This window comes from Geospiza fortis, unplaced genomic scaffold (assembly GCF_000277835.1).
Source record: "Geospiza fortis unplaced genomic scaffold, GeoFor_1.0 scaffold195, whole genome shotgun sequence".
Lineage (NCBI taxonomy): Eukaryota > Metazoa > Chordata > Aves > Passeriformes > Thraupidae > Geospiza > Geospiza fortis.
In genome coordinates this window covers 4,164,184-4,184,651 of record NW_005054324.1, presented here as the reverse complement: position 1 = coordinate 4,184,651, position 20,468 = coordinate 4,164,184, and the positions used below count along the sequence as shown (strand labels likewise).

General features: G+C 39.3%; 1 protein-coding gene across 1 annotated transcript; it reads right to left on the bottom strand.

The window, feature by feature from the left end:
* Window positions 1–452: 452 nt before the first annotated feature.
* On the bottom strand, window positions 453–17,389 carry LOC102042845 (hyaluronidase-1-like). The gene is made up of 4 exons (XM_005420940.2): window positions 17,316–17,389; window positions 8,089–9,043; window positions 1,922–2,011; window positions 453–785 (listed from the first exon to the last, which is right to left on the bottom strand). Exons 2-4 carry the CDS (start codon window positions 9,004–9,006, stop codon window positions 453–455), a joined length of 1,341 nt encoding a protein of 446 aa, XP_005420997.1. The 5' UTR covers window positions 9,007–9,043; window positions 17,316–17,389.
* Between the last annotated feature and the right edge of the window lie 3,079 nt (window positions 17,390–20,468).

Below are 20,468 nucleotides of genomic sequence, written 5' to 3'. Positions count from 1 at the left end.
GCAAGAGCTGCAGAGAGCAGTTCCCAGTCCTGGGTCCACAAGACTCTCCTCATCACCATGTTAAATCGCTCACCACCAAAACAAATAGTTTCTGTGTTCATCTTTTTAAACTTCTACATGGTTGAATCATTGTACAAGTTCATTCAACTTTTTTCCTCAGGTAAAATTTCCACTGCAACAACAGAATCTTTATCTGTCAAACACATGAGTGAAACACAAGGTAGGAGTAAAGGAGCAGGTTAAAAAAATGCTTTCAAAGTTTTTATTGTCTAAAAAATTTCCAGGAGTAGAAAATTACTAAAACAGAATAAAATCATTTAATCAACAATACCTTTTCCCTTTACAACAATTTCTTTTAAGAAACAGGACTCTTAGAGGCACAATTTTTATTCCCTTGCACTGCCTTAGAAGACCTTAATGTGTAGAACAAAGCAGAAGAAGCTGCATGGCTCCTAAGAGGAAGGTAAAAAGGCTTTGTTTTCACAAAATATTCCTGTCCAGCCCTGGTAACACTGACAAATAAACCTCTGCTTCATGGCTTCAATACTCTCCAGGCTGGGTTTGCCAGTCACCTTGAGCCTGGGGCGCCTCTCTGAGTGACAGTAATGGATCTTGAAATCCCTGGGTGACAAATGGAGGTAAGCGGAGGAGTCGCTGTTCCTGCGGACGCATCTGCCATTCTTCTTGCACAGGACTTTGCTGCAGAGCTTGGCTGCTGAGGTCACATTGATGACATAATGCCCCAAGGGGCCGTCGATGTACCGCTTCACCTTTAAGCAGTTCTCCTGGGAAAAATAAACAGCCATGACACATTTCTAGTATCTAGCACTACGTCCAAGTTTATTATGTCTAAAAAGATGCTATTACTAAACTGTTCTTGTCCAAAGTAATCCATTGAGATAAATCTTGTTGGACTTACATACTGGAGGGATCTATTTGGTTTAAATGAGTTTATTTCCAAGATTAGAAAAGTATTGTCCTCTACTATAGTTACTATTTGAGTGCCTGGTAGGAACATATAGTGTGAGACTAGGGAGGAATCCCAGGAGCCAGAAAGAGAGCTCATATGGTTCACATCTGAGACTAACTCATCCCTAAAGTAGAGATTTCTGGTAGCTGCTGACTAGGAGAAGTGCATGGGACTAACAGGTTTTAAAGCACAAATTAAGTCACCACTCTGGCCCTGAGCACTCCAATACCTTCAGTTTACCAGAAGCCCCATAATAGTCATAAACCAGCACAGAAGTTGCTGCAATTGCAACTAGAAAGTTCCAGTTCAGATTTCCTGGTTCCTCTGACCAAGGCAGTGGTACTTTGCCAGAGACTTCAGGAGTAGGACAGCAGACTGCATGAAAAGCAGAGTGGGCACCAAAGCCCAGGTTTAGGAATGGGGGCTATCCTGCCATGCCTCCTGGGAAACTCCAGTCCTGCCTTTCATCTCCTCAAAAGGGTTCATTTATGAAAGTCTGAAGAACTTGGGAGAAGCAACTGGGGCTTATCTTGTGACATTATTTTCCATGTAACATTTCGATATTAGCAACTGGAGAAAATACCTCACCTCCAGACTCCATTCCTCCCCAGTCAATCTGGACAACTGCCATAGTCACAAAGCAGAACACTGTAAAACAAGCTGCGCTTATATCTGTATGGCATTGTTTTGAAACTCGTCTTTCTCCTCACCTGACTCATTATTTCACTGAGCTACAAATGACCTGCCCAAAGCAATGTGCTCTGGTGCAACAGGACTTGTCAGCCTAACAGAATTAATGAGACCTGAAAGGAGTGCTGAGCCATCATCCTCCCTTGTTGGCTAATGGCACTGATAAAGATAGATATGGAGGATGTGGTGCCAGAGAGGTTGATTCTTAAGACTGAGGTAATTGAGGTGATTCCTGAGAACTGGCAAAGTGATCTCACTGACCTTTGAGCTGGCATACTGCATGCTGCCCCAGAGAACAACTCCAGCTGCTCCCAGAGCCGCGCTTTCCCCGATGGTACTGACCAGATCCCTCTGAAAGAGAAAAACAAATCCACACATGAGAAAAACAAATACACAAAAGTTAAAGTAAAAAAGCACTGGGATATGGGCATCACTTCTTTTTATCTCCCAGAGGGAACATTGGTCCTGCTGTATATTCTTCTCAATAAAATCACTGTTTAGTTTAGAAAGCTCTTCTGTGTCTCCACAAAGGTTTGCATAGGTGGCATTCATCAATGGGCCTCTTAAATAATGAAATCTTTGTCATTTATTCACAAGGGTTCCTCCAACTAAGCCAGTGGAGTAAGGATTTAGTGATCTATTTTATGTACTAGTGTTTGAATGGTTACAAAACCTACCTAGGTAACACTTTTGGCAAGTGATGGTCAGTCTGATCACACATCATGGATCACCCTTAGAGTGTCTGGCTGCAGTTGATGGCTTTAGACCATCAATTTTTAGGGTCTAACTCGTGCTGCTTTAGCCATGTTACAAACAGGGCTGCTGCTTCTACCAGCATGGGTACCATTAGTCCAAGAAACATATCTTCAAAAAATTAATCTCTCTCCCTGATAAAAGTGCCAAGTGGGGGGAAAAAAACAAATGCACACACCTGCATATTAAACCATGCCCACTTTTAAAATTGAACCAATAAGAAGCCGAGTTATAGCAATAACAATAACACAACTCTACCACAGCAGCCTGAGTGTTGAATACGAGTCACCAGTGCCTTGCCAACCACATGGCAATGTATCTTGAATGTGCCTTAAAGCCATTCTCTGAGATTATGAATATTGTGTCTAGAAAAATGCAACTAAAAATATGTAGGAAGGAACTTCTTCCTTTAAAATTTCAAGGCATACTCAATTACACCTAAAACCATTTCTGTCTACAATAGTTGATTTAAAAGTAATTCCTGATCAGTATTTGTAATGACAGACCTTACAGTATTTCTCAATTTGACAAAGAGAAAATTCCTCTAAAAAGATACTTATGGTCTTTTCTACAGTCTTTGCAACTCTTTAACTAGAGAACAATCAAAAATACCAGCCAAAATATCTCAGTATGGTGGTGGCAAATTTAGAAAAGCAAAATTACAGAGTGGAAGAACTGTGTTATTATTAATTACTACTAAATAATATATTCCTCTATGTAAGTGGGCCTGCAATGATTTATCAATGCATCGTTATGAAATTTCCATTTCTGAAACATTTGTGGCCTGAGAGATTCAAAAAAAGCCCAAATAAATAAGGGAAAGGGAGAAGCCACTGAAGAGTTGAAGACAATTACAGGGAATTCAGAGTGAGCTGTGGCTTTGACACTCAACTAAAGGTAGGACAAAAAAAGTGGAGGGGAATCTGCAGAAGTCTGGAAGAGTAGAGTTTGCCTACTGGTTCCTAGTGCAGAGTTCAGAGTGATTTAAGGTGTAACTGGTCTTGCCTGAAGCTCCTGTTGCTGCTGATCACCCAAACAGTCGTTTAGAGACTGTCATTACTCTTAAAAGCATACAGACCAGTAGTACTTTTGAAAGGATAGTGGTATATCCAAACACCTGTGGACTGCAGGTGTTATTTTCAATGGGGTTAAGGAGGACAGGGATTTCCTATGGGGATTAATTAATTAAACAGTTTTTTTTTAAAAAAGGAGTGTGTTAATTAAAGATCAAAATATCAAATGTTAAAAGAATGTGAAATTCAGTCTGTTGTGTTGGTAATGAGGGTTCCCAGGCCTTTGTCATCTGCGAAACATTTTATGAAGTTTACCCAGATGCAAAGACTGGACTGTGATTCTACATTACTCACACGATAGTTGAGCGATTTTGCACTAACACATTTCAGTTCTCATTAAAAAATTAATTAAAACTTATCAGACCTCCAGAATAAATAATCAATAAATATTTAGGATTCCTGGATGAATTAGGACCTGAGAAAACGCTGAAATAAATTTTTTGTAGGTAATATGCTTTGGGAATTAGAGTGCTTGACCAGAAGTCAGTAAATCTAGTTTGTATAACCCCATATTCCACATCTTTCTTTTGTTAGTTTTATCAGATCCACAAAAAATATTACAACACTTCATGCCTAATTCATATGGATACAAAACTGACAAAACTAATCCTTAAAGTTCATCCAGGCCTCTAGATGCGTGAAGTCCACACTGATAATTTCACACCTAAGTCCCTGAGGCACGTACTCTTCCATTTTCCTGCAATTTAGAATTACCACCCTGACAACACTGAAAAATTCAGCACTTATGATTGGCTACGGCCAGAATTTCGCATTTTATTGGAAGGTATGTTTTCCTAGGGGTTCCTAAAGGACTCTTACAGCACCTGCACAGGTGCTAGATGCTGGTGAAAACAGCAGTTCACCACAAAAATATTGTATAGGACTTCATTTAAACACTTTCCTTACACCTTACATTTCCTGGTTTTGTATTCTTTGGACAAAGGTCGGGTGCTAAGAGTCCTTCCCAGAAGGAGAGAACTAGAAAGAGCTGATCTGATGCATAATCTCCAGATAACCCTGTGGAGAGGGTTACCTTCATCCTGAGGTTTCAGATGACATCTCTGTCTGATACCATTTCCCTTTGCACCAATTCAATGAATGTTCAAAGGAGAGGAAGAGAAACAAGTGGGAACCCAACTACAGCTCATGATAAATTTGTGTTAATAATGAAGAACGGAGTGAGGCACATGAGCTCCGCCAGCAGCCTCAGACACAGCGGTCCTGGTTTGGGACTGAACATGTACCCCTTCTACACAGCTCAGCTTGGCCTTGGTGAGGGCTCACTGCAATAGCTCTTCTTTGAGAGTGTAATAAAAGCCTCATATGGAAGAAAACATACAATTTAAAAAAAATAGATATTTTAAATATTATTATCTTAGCATTTGTCTAGCTGGGGAATGCTAATTTGTTTCTTGTATCAGATTTTGGTGACTGGTATTTGCCCAAATGATTAACAAATCAACACGCCTCTTCCCTTGTGATGCTCATTTTTGTTCAAGCTTTTGGGGCCAGTGTGCAACTACCTAAAGTCCTCAAGACGAGGCTGGGCTATCCAAATGGACACCTGATTTGGCAGGGAGGAGGAGGCTCTACTGTCTGTCAATACTTCTTTGTATTTAGATCACCCAAGTCACTGCACTGGACCTTAAAGAATAGGAGGTGAACTAAACCTCCTATTGGAGGTTTAGTTTTGGAGCTCGAGATGAATGTGAAACAAGACAGTCAGTTCTAGTTACATGTTGAGGAAAGAAGACTATCTGTAATCTTGAAAAGCCTTGGTTACAGACAAGAGTTTTCTGTATTCAGCAGTAGGAGTTCAAGCCTGGCAGGATTGCAGGGGTTGGTCTCTACACACATGCACACCTAGTCATCAAAGACTATCTGTAGGGGAACAACAGGACTGCTATCCATTATTAATCATTTGCCAGTTGTCATCCTGCTTTATTAATGATTTCAGCCATCTAGTCAGGAAACACAGATGCTACTGTGTAACTTCCCTCCCCCACAAGCTTTGTAGTGAATTGTCTAAGCAGAAAGTTTCTAAATACCCTACAGATGGCAAACTGCTTATACACATTTCTAGCAAATACAAAAACCTTTCATAATGATTTGGATCCCAATTCAGAATTTATAAATTGTTTCCAAGACAAAAAGAAGGATTAATTTCTCAGACACCTTATACACAACTCACCTGATTTCCAGATGCAGTCAGGGTGGAAGGTACAGCACACACAGCTACAGCATCTGTCTGGGACCTGGGCCTTTTATCTTTCTGAAGGTTTGATAGACCTGTGTCCCTCCCTCAGTGACTCTGACTCACAACCACTTTTTCTGACTTCACTGTGCAATTTCACATAAGCCCTTTGTGCAGAAGGGCTTGCACACAAGTCTTGAATGTCAGTAGTGTTTTTGTTGGAATAGAAAGCACAGCTCTTGCACAGCTGGATGGAGCAAGGCTGTGGTTGTCCTGGCCCAGTCCCTGCCAGAGGTCAGGTAACTATCCCATCTGCCCACTGTCCCAATTTTTCTGTGGACATTTAGCCTGGATGTCATTGTCCTGGGACCTTTCCTTGTCACCTTCATGCACATTGTTTCTGGAGCTCAGAGGTTTCATGCCTTGTTTGTAACTTTGTAAGCATCACTTAGGGGCTTGGCATGGGTCAAATGAGAAGCTCCAACCTAGCCTAAAACCTGAACATACAAAACCACATTTATCTTACCCCAGTGGCTCCAGGGCTATGAAAGAATACAATAGCATTATTTTTTGGATCACTTCTATGTTTTTAAATACAATACTGCAAGTTCCTGTCAGACCCCAAGCTGTTCTCACAGATCATGTGTGTAGTCTGGCCACGTTAAGCCCTGTCCCATGTTGAGTACCCTGCCCATGCTGTCCTTATTAGAAAATATGTAGTGGAGCATAATCCAAATATATTTCTCTGGCTATGTAAAGATCTTTTTTAAGTTGTAAAGCAATCTTTCAAGCATCCAAAAGTAAATGGCTACATGCAACTGGAAAGCAGGCTGGTGAGTTAAAGAATGTAGCCTGAGAGAAGCATCACTCCAAATTACTACTGTACTGTTCAGAAAATAGCTTAAGGTAAAACAGTACCTATCTACTACCACAGATTTTGAACTCACACATAACTGGTAACAGCATGCTAGTTTTCATAACTTTCATGGTATTTTTATATTGATCAAGGGACAAATTAATTTTATAAAAATGTATTATTACAGACTGCATTTGAAAAATTCTTATATATTTCCTAGCCTGAGTTCTTCTTCTTCTGGGTGGCATTCTGCCTGTACTGACCCCAGACTCCTTGCCTTCAGGACTAGGCTGGCCTATCTGCCCATGATTTCTGAGTCAGCTAGCACCTGTGATTTCCACAGAGAAAACAACTCCAGAGAGTTTCTGGTTGCTGAAAATTAACCAGATCAAATTCGTAATTACTTCTATGTACAATTTGCTTTTCAGGGGCAGCCTGAAAGTATAATTTCCTTCCTGTGGTCAACTTGAAACATTTCTCAGGCTCTCAGGGATCTGCTGCACCTCCTCAGTTCCAGCTCCCGGCTGAAGCCCCACACAGCCTGTGGTTTACTGACTGAACTTTGCCTTTCCCTTGCCAATTCTCTCCCTTATTCTGTTCTGGTTTGAGTCAGGAACTTGTCTCTGGCAGCATTAGAAGGAATCTCTCACCACCTCTCCATAAAATAAAGGGAAGGAGCATCCTCAGATGACCTTTATCATCAAGGGGTTATTTCCATGAGTTCCCTGTCCCAGATTTTCTTTCTTCTCATGAAATTATAGAAACCACAGAAAAACTTTTGGCACTTGAAGCAACTATTAGAGAAATTAATAAGTGTCTGTGCATCTCTATTATTGGCATAAACAAAGAGCAACAATCATCATTACACATCTCAGAAAGTCTGAGATTTGCACATATATAATTTAATATCAGTGTTGTGGCCACTACATATTTATTGCCCTTGAACACTGGTTGATGGGACATTGCATGACTCAAAAACTGGGTTTCTTTGATAAAAAGACTCCATAGTTTAGCACTAAATGTTAGACATGAAGATGTTGTACTTCTGACAAGTGAGATAGACGGCCAATGCTCATCATGCAGGAGTTAGGAACTCCAGGACAGACTGCTTTACTTGAACTAGTTTATTTCTATATTGAATAAATTCACATTTGCATAAAGAAACAAAAAGCCCTGAGGATTCTTTCTCATGAAAGTTTATCTTTCCATTGCACTAATTAATTTTAAACGTCATAATATCTGTCAAGCTCATTTCACAAGCTGCCCTGAACAATAAAAATATCAAAATGAATTACTTCCTTAAGAAATATATTTCTTTGTACTTTCTTTCTAAACCACCTTCATTAAAAATATACAATATTATCTCACAGAGGTAGACCAAACCACTGCAATATTAACTCTTGAAAGGCATAGACTTTTGTACTGTGACTACAGTACTTCCTCTCAGGGGGCTGCCTTAAATATGAAAAACAAATGTGTAAGTGCTTTTAGAACATACTTTTTCTAAAGGCTATTTCTAATTTCTACATTTTGAAAAAGTCTGTCTGCTTACCTCTGTTAAAGCATGAAAAGTATAGGCATAAAATGGTCTGGAGTAAACAAATACAGGCAAAACATAGTCTGTTCTAGCAATTGAGGCAATACGTATTGCCTCTTTAACCCGATAGTGAACAAATTTTAGTGCATTTGGACTTGACTTCAGTACATACTCCAGGTATATGGAAGGGTAGAGAGCAGTGCTTTCCTTCCACAGCCAGAGCAGGCGGTCATTGCGGAAGGACTCAATGGCTGGGCATTTCCCTGTGTATGTTTGGGGGTGTTCTTTGTAATCGTAATTGTAGCAGTCTGGGTAAAGGTAGTAACCCCACAAACCGTCTGGTCTCATGTGCTCAGCCAGAAGGATGGTGTTATTCATAAAGCTCCTGCCAGCATTTTCAAATTCCTCTTTAGCCACTTTCCTAATTTTGTCCTCTGACCACCGAGGATGCTGTCTCCTAACAATCTCGAGAGATTTATTTCTATAAATGCTTTTATTGCCCCAGTTCCTATCCCACTGGGGCCTCCAGTTTTCCCAATCAATGACTGCAAGTCCCTGAAATTTCTTCATGGGTATGCAATAGTCAATGTCAGACTTTGCTTTGCTGAGGTGTTTGATAAGACTTTCGTTCTGAGGCACCCCTCCATTAACAGGATTCCCATTATCTGAATAGTAGGGGTAGTATCCCAGATGGGTGTGGTAGAAGATTGTCACGTTGGACCCACTCAGAGTCTCGTTGATGTTGGATGCAATGTCAAAAACGCCGAGGTCCAGGTCCACCTTGTATCGCAGCCGGCACTGCTCAGTGGGCGCGTTCCAAAACACCAGGAAAGGCTTGTGCAGAAACGGGGGCGCCCGCGCCGGCTTCAGCAGGGCAGCGTCAGCCAGAGCCAGCAGGGCCACCACGGCCAGCGCTCTGACCCACACAGCCATGGCCTGGCGTCCTCCTGGGAAATGGCTATGGTGTGCCCTGGAAGACAAAACCATGTTAGAAGGGCAGCATGAATGACAATGGAATGTCTTTTGGTTTCATTTACTTTTGATAACATTTTGATAACATTGATTTGCTTTTGATGACATTAAACTCAGCACAAAGAGAGAAAAGTGCAAAACTGATCTTGTAAAAGTTAACACTAATTTCAAATGCTTTGAAAAATGTTTTGATGGACTACCGTCTGGAAACTTCATTTTGTTTTCACCCAGACTCCTCACACAGTTATTTCAGACCTTTCCATAACATTTATTTGCTCCCTCATGTCTACGAAACTAGATAATAAAGTAATAACTTAAAATGACAGTATAAAAAAAGAATATGCACTCATTAAAAATTTCAGCTTCCAAACAACCTCTGCTATGGTCAGTCTGCCTAGAAATCATCACAGCAGGGCTACAGCATTTACTATCTGTATATTCAAATGGTCGCAATAGGAAAGGTAATTTAAACAAAAGGCAGACACTTCTACCTCACACAGATTAATGACGACAACTCAGAAACTCTGCAATTTTCAGGATATGAAAATATTGTTATCTACCCCTGAATTTCATTTTCATTTTCTAAATGAATAGATGCAAGAGTGATAATCAATCTGCAGGCTAGGAGAGGGATACCACTAATGACTTAGTGGTCTAAGCTACTTATTCCAAAGACAAATATCTGCATGCAAAAGAAGATAAATTACATTAAACAGATCTGAACTAGCTGAAAGAACATGCTGTATCTTTGAAAAAGGGGCTAGTTTTCAGAAAAGAGAGGTATTCATATTAATTTTCCCTTTCAAGGTCTGATGTTTTCCCTGATAGTCACACAGGCTTGGGGCTGTAGCCTGCTGGGAGCTGCCAGAGCTGCAAGGCTGCTGGTACCCCAGACACACCCCTGCTTTGTACCCCAGGTCCACAAGTGGCTGCTCCAGAATTTGCCTCTGCTCCAAAATCTGTCTCTGCTCCAGTCTCATCACCAAGAAGCACAACTCAGCTCTGTCGTGGATTTTTAATTCAGATTTCTTTGCTGATCTTTTTATGCTACAGAGATGATTAAAAAGGTTTCTCTATGAATATACATAGTTTCTCATCTCAGTTGTTATTTCTATCATTCACCATTTTAGGCACATGTTAAATTACTGCAATCATTGTGTGTGTTGCAGGTTCAATTCATGCACCAGACATGTGAATTTTAAATGTCCTGAAACTGGATATTTCCCTATTTTTACATCCATTTTAGTGATTTCTTTCCTTGCCTGTAAAGTCTAGCTTTACTTGTCCCTAGTATTTCCCCAATTAACATCAGTTAATCACTGACTAGAAGAGCTTCCCCCTGTTTGCAAATATGTTTGCTCTAGTAAGTTATATAATCCAGGATTTCTTCCTCTTTCATTTGTCCTTCCATGCCATTCTTCCATCCTCTGGGTTTGATGGATCTTTTCCTGCCTGACACCGCTCTCCTACTTTTCTGCTTTTCCCTTAAACTCAACTTTGTCCTTATGTCTCCTATAGAACAGCCCTTCTCTGTCCTCAGTTTTGTGGTTTTCCATCCTCACTCCCAGAAAAGCATTGAGTTCCCTCACCTGTGGTCTGATTAGAGAGCAGCTTCCCAAGATGAGAAGGAAGCAATTTTCATGTAAACATGGCTGGGGTAGGGAGAGAAAGGTGGGACTGCAAGAAGCCAAGACACAGGATTTCCCAGGAGCAAGCCCTCACTACCAAGCTAGAGAGTCACGCTCTGTTGTTTCCTCACCCACTCTCTGAATGCTTGTTCTGTAGACCTAAATATAGATTTAGCATCCAAGTTTTAAAATGTTGTTCATAATCCTCTAGATCCCATTAAGGACAACATCCTTGAGTGAAATGGGCCATTGCCACCAAGCCAACACTGCTGAAAATCCTGCCTGTTCAAAAAGGACGGAAGGTTTCTTTCACTGCACTGATCTGTTGCAAGGAAGTTTTATGCTTTCAGCTGGTACATTTTTCTTCATTTTTCTGCAGTCTTGCATAATCACCTAAGTAATGCCATGGCTTGAGAAAAACAAACAAACAAGCAAACAAACAAACAAAAAAGCTGCAAAAACTGCCTTTCCCTTCCTGTTTTATACAAACTGAAGAACGCACCACAGTACTCTGCATTTCTTCTTTGATATGGCAAATTATCTTGCTACATCAGTAAGTGATTTTTCATTATTTGGACTGGATTGCTTTGCAATACATGTGAACAAATCTATAAGACAAACACAAATTTTCTCAAAAAGTGGTAGCTCAGATGAAATGGGAAGAGCATCAGGAAAAAGGAAAAGACCTTTAGTGAATTTCTGAGTAAGAAAAGATCTGGAAAAGATCTGAGCTTCCTGTTCCCACAATCCAAATGCTGGATTGTTCAGCCTTGTGTTATTATGTACATATAATTAGATCCGTTTTTTAGATATTAATGACTAACACAGTAGAGTTCTTGTCTAGATCTGAGACCCCTAGACATTAGAATATTGCAGATAATAAATCATAACAGAGTTAGGTCATGAGATAATATTGCACGGTAATTTTAAGTTATGTATTTTTAGTTCTTGGGCAATTCTTGTTGCCTGACAAGATTCTAAAGCCCCTGACAAGACTTTAAACAACAGAGTGGTTGAAGCTGGAAGGGACCTCTGGAGGTCCCTGGCTCACCCTCAGAGCTCTTCACTCAGGACAAAACATCACAAGTGACAAAATGAAAACGTTTATCTCAGGAGATGTCAAATAATTCTCAATATTTGGATTGACCAAATCTTTGAAATTGTGAAGAAGGCTTGACATATTGCTCAACTCTAGGCATGCAGATTTCTGCACCCTGCAAGATGAATACCACAAAAAAAAAAAGGTGGAAATTTGTCTAATCCTGCTCAAGCTGTTTAGAAGTTAGGATCTGATCAAGGGCAGTTATTCAAAATCCTCTAGTGAATGCTTGATACCTCCAAAAGTTGCTGTAAATTCCTTATTTAAAGCTACATGGAATTAGCTACCCAGCGATCTCTTAATCTAAATAAGATGATAAGTGCATAGATACCCTGCCTACCTTTTAGATGCCTAAAGCATCTCACTGCAATTAAAACACTGCACTTCATTGCAAAGCATCTCACTTTTTATGCTACTTTTAATTCCACACAGGACACATTATCATATACACAGTTCCTTAAAGGGGAGATAATTAGAATAAAAAGATCATAATTTGAAAAAGTTCCAATATAGTTTCATTAATCTGCAATTAATTCTATGTTATTTGTAGATGGGAATTTAATTACAGATACTTTTTCTTTAAAAAGTCTTCTGAAGGCAAGAGAAACAAGTTTTCAAAGAAGCAGACAAGCCTATAGTTCTGAATGATGAGAAAATAAACTATCTGTTGTTTCACAAATGCATGACAGAACCTCTAAACAAGAACAAAACATCTTTTATTACAATTTCCATTGCTCTGTCTTTGGACTTCATCCTTTTTACTCTCATGCATGGGCACTAATTGGAGTGCTTTAATCCCTGTTTTTAATGAGCACAGACATTAACGATTCTTCCCTGAAGCTCATTATCAACTTTGGTTCAAGTTCTCCCTTTTTTTCTTTTTTTTTTTTTTTTTGATTCAATGACACATTATCATGGTCTGCTTATTATGATTTTTATGTTGGTCATATAACCAGACAACACAACTTCATAACAGCCAGCAAAGTCATCTTCTCATTTTATACTCATTTTTGTGCTGACTTGAAGTATAATCCATACAATTAGCTGTAACCCGATTGGTTTAATCTGTGAAGTATGCATTATACTGTACATCTGTCATTGAACTCAATAATTACTTCAAAATTCAGAAACAAACTTTTTTAAAAAAGTCTGTAGTTCCTATGGTAACAGCCACTTATGATTCCCTTATAAGCAGTATCTGATTAATGTAATTTAAAATCCAGAATAGGAAAGAGTACAGTTAACTCACAGAGGAAAGGTTATTTTTCCAATAAAAGGGTCATGTTTTGTGATCTAAACCAGATTTACAACATTTCCTCAAGTTTATTTTCAGCCTCTCATACATGCTATTGACTCCTATCTTGCAACTGCTGAGCGTACTTCACACTGTTTTGTGGCTAACATATTCATTTTAACTAGTATTTCTCATATTCTTAGGAAATTATTTTTTTAGAAAATTAAATAAAATCTGATGACAAAAAGGGAGAAAATGAAACCAAATTGTTTGAATTCCACTGAGGAATGTATAAAATTGGCAGCTAGAAGTGTCCTTTTTAGAAGGTAGGATGACCTCATTTGGTGTAGAAGTTATTACTATGGCTAAGAAATAGACATTTCTACTGTACTTAAGGGTTTTGGGGTTTTTTCCACAAAATCACATTTCAAAGTTGCTTGCAAATAATTTTAAAAATCTTGTGCATGGATACATTATTCCCTATGAGGTATAGTTTGTATGCATATCATATGTATTTACAATGTGTTTATCTACACATTTGTATATTTCTCTGTCTCCTTAGGAAATACAGGAATGACCAAAACTGTCCGTTTTGTCTCTGTCTTGGTCTGACCCTGTTGTTATTTTTCTGTTTGAAAATGATGCAACGGTGCAAGAATTCTTGTTTTTCCTGTTTTTGTTGAAGAATGTCTTCCATGAGTAAGCTGGAAACATGGACAGAGAACACCATTTTAACAGAAGTATTCTGCCTTGAAACCTTCTGTGGTCCAAAATGTAAAACTGCATTAGAGACAGATTAAGCATCCACTGTATCCTCACAACTACCAGTTTACAGTGTCTTGACTCACATATCTTTGTCATTGTCCAGTTATATTTCTCAGATTAGATCCCAAGTTAAAAATGGACAAAAGGACAAGAACATCCTGAGGAGAAGGACTTGGGGTGTTGCTTGATGAGAAGCTCAACATGACCCAGCATCCTGTGTTTGCAGACCAGCAAACCAACCACAGCCAGGGCTGCATGAAGAGAATAATGACCAGCAGTCCAGGGGAGCTGATTCTGCCTCTCTGCTCTGCCCCCAGGAGAACCCACCTGGAATGCTGCATCCAGCTCCAGGACCCCCAGGATAAGGAGGACATGGATTTGTTCCAGTGTATCCAGAAGGGGGTGATGAAGATGCTCAGATGATCAGAGTGCCTCTCCCATAAAGACAAGCTGAGAGAGTTGGGGTTGTTCAGCCTGGAGAACAGAAGGCTCTGGGGAGACCTGAGAGCAGCCTTCTGGTACTTAATGGGGGCCTAAAGGAGAGAGGGAGAAGGACTTTTTACAAGGGCATGTAGTGAAAGGGCAAGGGGGAATGGCTTCAAACTGAAAGACACAAAGTTTAGATTAGATGCAGGGGACAAATTCTTCACTATGGGGGTGGTGAGGCTCTGACACAGGTTAGCCAGAGAAGTTGTGGTTGCCCCATTCCTGGAAATGTTCAAGGCCAGGTTGGATGTGGCTTATGAGCAACCTGATCTGGCGGGTGGCATTGCTGCCCATGACAGGGGGGTTTGAACTGGATGATATTTAAGGTCTTTTCCCACCCAAACCATTCTATAATTCTGATTCTATGTTTGTAATCTCTCTTAAAGATCAAAGATCAGAAATGAGCATATGATTGACATATTACAGTTCACTTCCAATAGGTGACCATAAATATCAGTTTGCAAAACATGGAGTAGCATCTCTTTATTTTTGTGCAAAATATATGAAAAGAAATTCAAAGATCAAGGAAATGGAGATCCAGGCATATGCTGCTATCATTGCTGATGTTCTTGTGCACTGTGGATTATTCATGTAAAAGCAAATGGAAAATGCCAGAGGACAGTCTTTGGTGCGTATCAAAGATTTACAGTAAATAATTTTGGGGGCAGAGTTTTGCTTAGGCAATTGCTGTTTAGTTTCATTCTTTCTGTTATGTGCAGCTTGCGTCATGCCTTAAACTGAGAGAAAAGACTGCAAGGAAGCATGGAAATGAAAGGGAAACAACAGGTATTGACAAGATATTTTTCCCATGCAGCCTGAAATGATTCTGTTAAAAATAACCATTGTAGTCCTTCCTGTGTCCTGGTCTATCCTCCTCTACCTGTAATGCATCTGTCTCTAGCTATTAGGGGCCAGAGTGCTGCATGTTCACACACATTGTTTCTTGTGCCAAGTCCTTTCACTAGCACCAGCAAGATTGAGGGCTACTCAGCACAATGACAGAGGGAAAATAAAGATACAGATCATGAGTCCCAGCATTATACTAGATAAAAGATTGTGCTGTCATTATAAATCACTGCAGATTATTGATGACACTTTGAATAACAGGGGAAGATAAAGTAATATGGTTTAAATCTGTCTGTACAGTAGAAGGAGATGGAATACATATGTGCCACAAACAATTTTTCAATTACTGAAGGACTGAGTAAAAGAAGCATTTTGTGTGTGGAAAAAATATCTGGAGTATTATACCATTTTATACATCAAATACATGAATTTAGCTTGTATCTAATACATTTTTTTAATCACTGATCTAATTTTTTCATGCAAAAGCCTGATGCATTGTTATTTTCAATTCCAGTCCATCTGCTTCTATTGCATTATAAACTGAATACAAAGGTATTCTAGGAAAAATATTCCAATATTTAAAGTTGCAAAATTTAAAATTCAAACTTTTATATGCAATTTAATATCTATTTCTTCTCCATATGCAAAGAATAAAGGAGAAAAAAAATGGTGGGTTATACCATTTGGAGGAGCCATCTTGATTATCAGAGCTGTTAAAGCCTTAATTCCCTGAATAATTAAGACTAATATCCTCAGCATTGTTCAGTACCCTCTTCTAGATCTGACCTTGAATGGCTAAAAATTAAAGTGCCAACCACCAGCATTCTGTAAAGTTCTCACATTTTTATAAATTTTCCTTCTAATTTTATCACTAAATATTCTTAACTGAAGACCATGAACATTAATTGACACTAATAAAATACATCCTACCTTCTGGCATGGAATTTTAATAGCTTCTAAGAATGTATGAATTGGTAATACTGTATAATAAATAATACATGAGTTTACATTGTTGCAAAGCATTTAAAGTAGTTTAGCTTCTTTCACACCATCTGCTAAATTCACACATTCATTTCCTGAAAGGTTTATTGTTATTAGAGGCACTTATAAGAGAAAAAAATTAAGTCAAATTGATAACAGAGAGAATGCCTACAATCAGGCCTTGGCTTATTCTTGAGAAAATGCTCTAAGCTAAATTAACTTTAGCTCACACAAAGATGAATTATGCTTTCAGATAGTGTAATTCAAGAAAATTCAATTGAAATTAATTGAGGGGTATAAATCTGGAAATAATCCAGCTAAATTCATGGAGGTATTAAGCATTTATAATCTTGTGAGAGGAAAAATGTATCCTTTAGTCAGCTAAAAAATCCTAATATGTTGGCAAACTCTTAAAACATTTGTGCATTTCCACTGCAAATCTCTGCTTGCAGTAAATAATTACTATTCTTTGGATGGTACAAAAGGGAATATTATATTTTGGTGACAGAAATTCAAAACAAATTGAAAAATACATGTAAAGCATTTGAGGTGAAATTGACTTTACACTTTATTTGCATGCCAATACACAGCTTAGTTTGTTGTCTACATTGTTTCAAATAAATGAATTTAAAATACCTTTAGCTCTACAAAAACCCAGCATAGTACTTTGACACCAATCATTAATGAATAGAACTCATTTTCAAACAACGAACTGCATCTTCTTTTGGGTTCCTCTTGAGATTATTTTAAAATGCACTGTTCATAGGTGTGACTGCTATTTGGAAAAAATTCCCCTGAATGTATTTCTTCTAATGAAAGAAGTATTTTTTTATTATTCATATGGGATTAAATACCCAAACAGCATGTGACTAGCTGCCCTCTGAGTGAGCAGCATTGCATGCACAGCCCAGTGCATTTAAGTACTAAATTGATAAATCAAATTCTGAAATATCCTTTAAGTCAAAACACTACTCTTTTTTTTTAAATGTGAGTCTTATTCACAAACAGCATCAGTATCAGTTTTCTAAACTAAAATTGCTGTTACACATTGGAGTGTTAAGCACCAAATAGCTATTTGATAGATAAAAATACAAACCAAGAATAAAATATAGTCCAGAATTGACATGATACAGAAAACAACAGAGAAATCCTTCCTAACTGGTAGACTACAAGCAGAAGTGAAAACTTTGTCTTTAATGATTTTTGACTGAGTAAATAACATGGCACTTACCTCTATAAAATCAATGAATAGCAGAAAACTTTGCTGAAACAATTTACAACAGCTGATGTGTTTGTCCCAGGAATGCGCTCCTCCTAATGAGTGGCTTTTAACTAATGAGAAACTGAGGGCATTTGGAGATGAGAGCAGAATTTTACCTAAACCCTCATCGTGTAATTGTAAAATAAGTAAATAAATTCATTTAAAAGGTGGATGTACTACTTGTAAGCATCTGAGCTCCTTCTGTACTAATTTTGTATTGCCTGTATTATGACCTGATACGGGATCGACCAGAGGGGTGTTTGAGGGGAATTGTGTTTTGAGAGTTGCACACTCTGGACTCAGCAGCGACAGGCATTAGCAGAAGGGACATCTAGGTCATTGCAGCACGGGGAGAAGCAGGGATGTTGGCAAAACCAAGCAAACAAAGTAGTTCAGGAAGAGTTATATTAAAAACTGGCTGGGTGGCTGAGTCCAAAGATTTGGTGGTGAATGGACTCAAATCCAGTTGGCAGTGGTGACTGACTCAAATCCAGTGACTTGTGGTGTTCCTCAGGGATGATCTTTTCCAGACTCATTCCATGATTCTATCATTTGTTCATAATCCTCCCTAAAACCAAATATGAAGTCCTCAGTCTTTGCTATTCCTTGAACATGACATGTGGAAGTGGAGCCCAGGGACCACTGTTCCCTGATCCAGTGTCTGCATGCCATGGAGTGGTGTGGGGGACCACAGAAGGGCAGAAGGGACCATGCCATGGGATGGTGTGAGTGACCACGGAAGGGCAGAGGGACCAGCAATATCACAGCTGCATAAAGAGGCTTTTAAAGCCAGCATGACAACAGCTTCAACAGCTACATACCACCTCCACAACCAGTCAGACCCCCATCAGACATACAGAGATGGATAGAAAGAGTCCCTGTGTACAGAGCTATGGTGGTCAAAGGCATTTGTGTATCCTAACAATGCAGACTAAAAGGTCAAAAATGTCCATATCCCCATGTGGGAATTGTGAAGTGTAAAAAAAGGAAACCTTGGGTTTCCTCATCTTGTCAAGCATGACTGTTGCCATTTAAGTATTAAATTTGAAACAAATACAGGAAACAAGTACAAAGAATTATTGGAACAACTACAGACATTTTCGTTATTGTTCTTGCCACATTTGTCTCCGATTCTGCAAAGCTAGTTGGATTAAATAGGAAACAGGTAGCTCCCTGAGCCTTGGAAATAATGAAGGCAAGTTTCCTATGGGCCTGTGTCTCATCCTTGACTGAGCTCCAAATTAAGGTTTCCCAAGGCTGAGGCATGTACAGAAGATCTCTCCTGCACTGGCTCTCCAGCTTGCAGCATGACTCCCTTTTTTCTTGCCTTTTACTCAGCAGGCTTTTTCCACCAATGAGTTGGTTTCTGAGATGGTATCTGATACTTGAACCACTCTGTCTGGCTAATATTTGCTGTCGGGGAGGGACGTGCTTGCACGGACAAACTGACAGGGTTTTGCTTGTATCTGTATGGCCAACAAGGGCCTGAAGATCACTCCTACAATGGGAAATGCTGAAATAACTTCTGATTACTGACTGTTCTACCATCAATACTACCAGTAGTTCTGCTAGAAGGTGCATTTAGCAGCTGTCCCAGGTATGCCCCAGTGCAGCCCTGCAGTGCTGCTGAGGTAGGTGCCCCTCAGTCCCTGGCAGCGCTCAGGGTCCCACGCAGACACAAACAGCAGCACAGCCAGCAGGCACTGCTCTTCCTGAGCACCTGCCACGTCTCAGCAACACCTCTTTTAAAACAAAGGGCCATCTAGTTGCCTAAAATAGATTATAGGACAAAGGGTAAAATTAAACAGACAGCTTTTCATGTTTGGCCTCACATCCATCTCTTTTTTAAGCCAAATTCTCTCAGTGTGGAGGCCAATCTGACACATGTTTGAAATGCCTCTCTCTCCATGTGTTTCTAGATGAATTTTTCCTTTGGAGGGTGGCTGCTGTTGCAGGAACTGCCCACCTCCTCCTTAATATTCTTTTTGCAAGGGTTAGCATCCCCTTGGACCCTCAGCTCTGTGCAGCTCAGCCTTGGCAGATCCACACTTTTATACCCTCTACTTTACTTTCATTCTTCTAGGTCTCATTTCACTTCAGTTAAACATTTCCTTTTTTCTTATCTGCACTCAGAATATGAAGTAAACAGGAGGAATTTTTGTAAAAAATTTTTGTGAGGAATTTTTTCCCATTAATGTCTTTGTGAGGAATTTTTTTCCCATTAATGTCTTTGTTCAAAAATACCATGCAAAGAGTAACTTTCCAATTAAATATTAATAAAATATCAGTAAGCAAGACTAAAATATGCACACACTGTTCACATGTATTTGGGTTATATACATTTGTAGGTAAAACCTTTGCTATAGTCAAAAAATAAAGCTGAACACATTTAAAATAGATTGGAAGAGTGGAAGAAACAATTTAGATAAACCAGTAGAAAATACTGCATTTCCCCAACTAAAGTGGTAAAGAACAACAAATTTGAAATATTGCTTGTTTTAATTGATGCTGTAGTTCCACTTGATATTTGGGAAATGGAGATCATGGGAGAGATGCAACAATTGCCATGAGTCAGCAGCTATTGATTCCCACCATGTGACAAAGGATGCCTGAGTGTGTATATATAATTCTGACAGAGAGGAGAATGACACCAGGATTTGCAGTCTAGCTCCTGCCAACCTCCTCCTGTGCCATACAAAACTTCTGCTAAAAATAAAAGCCCCCGGCAGCCTTGTTCTGTCACCCTGACCTCAGGGGGTGGGCATCTACATCAGGAGTTTTCCCAGGTCCTGCTCCTTCTTGGTAGCTGTGCAGAAAATGTTCTGGGGGACAGAAGGAATGATGGGCTGAATCAGACGAGGGGGAACAATAAGGAGACACGTTTGGATAAATAATTCAGAGAGACACTTGTGCTTTGGTTTTATTTGAATTAGAAATGAAACCAACTTCTTTGTAGCGGAAGGAATTTGAGAGAGAGCGCTATATTTTATGTAAAGCAGCATTTGTTTAGAGATGGAGAGAAAGCTCAGCTGTCTCCAGCTTCCTATTATGTATCTAAGAATAATATTTTTATTTTCAATTTTATTCCTGATAAATGTAATTCAGCTTCCAATGCATCAAGAA

What these genes read in the sequence shown, in the direction of transcription:
- LOC102042845 (XM_005420940.2), bottom strand. Translation starts at nt 9,006, where the DNA reads ATGGCTGTGTGGGTCAGAGCGCTGGCCGTGGTGGCCCTGCTGGCTCTG. An exon ending in CTTTTCATGCTTTAACAGAG is followed by an intron (nt 2,012 to 8,088) that starts GTAAGCAGACAG and finishes TTTCTCTTTCAG; the next exon opens with AGGGATCTGGTCAGTACCAT. An exon ending in TGCAGTATGCCAGCTCAAAG is followed by an intron (nt 786 to 1,921) that starts GTCAGTGAGATC and finishes TATTTTTCCCAG; the next exon opens with GAGAACTGCTTAAAGGTGAA.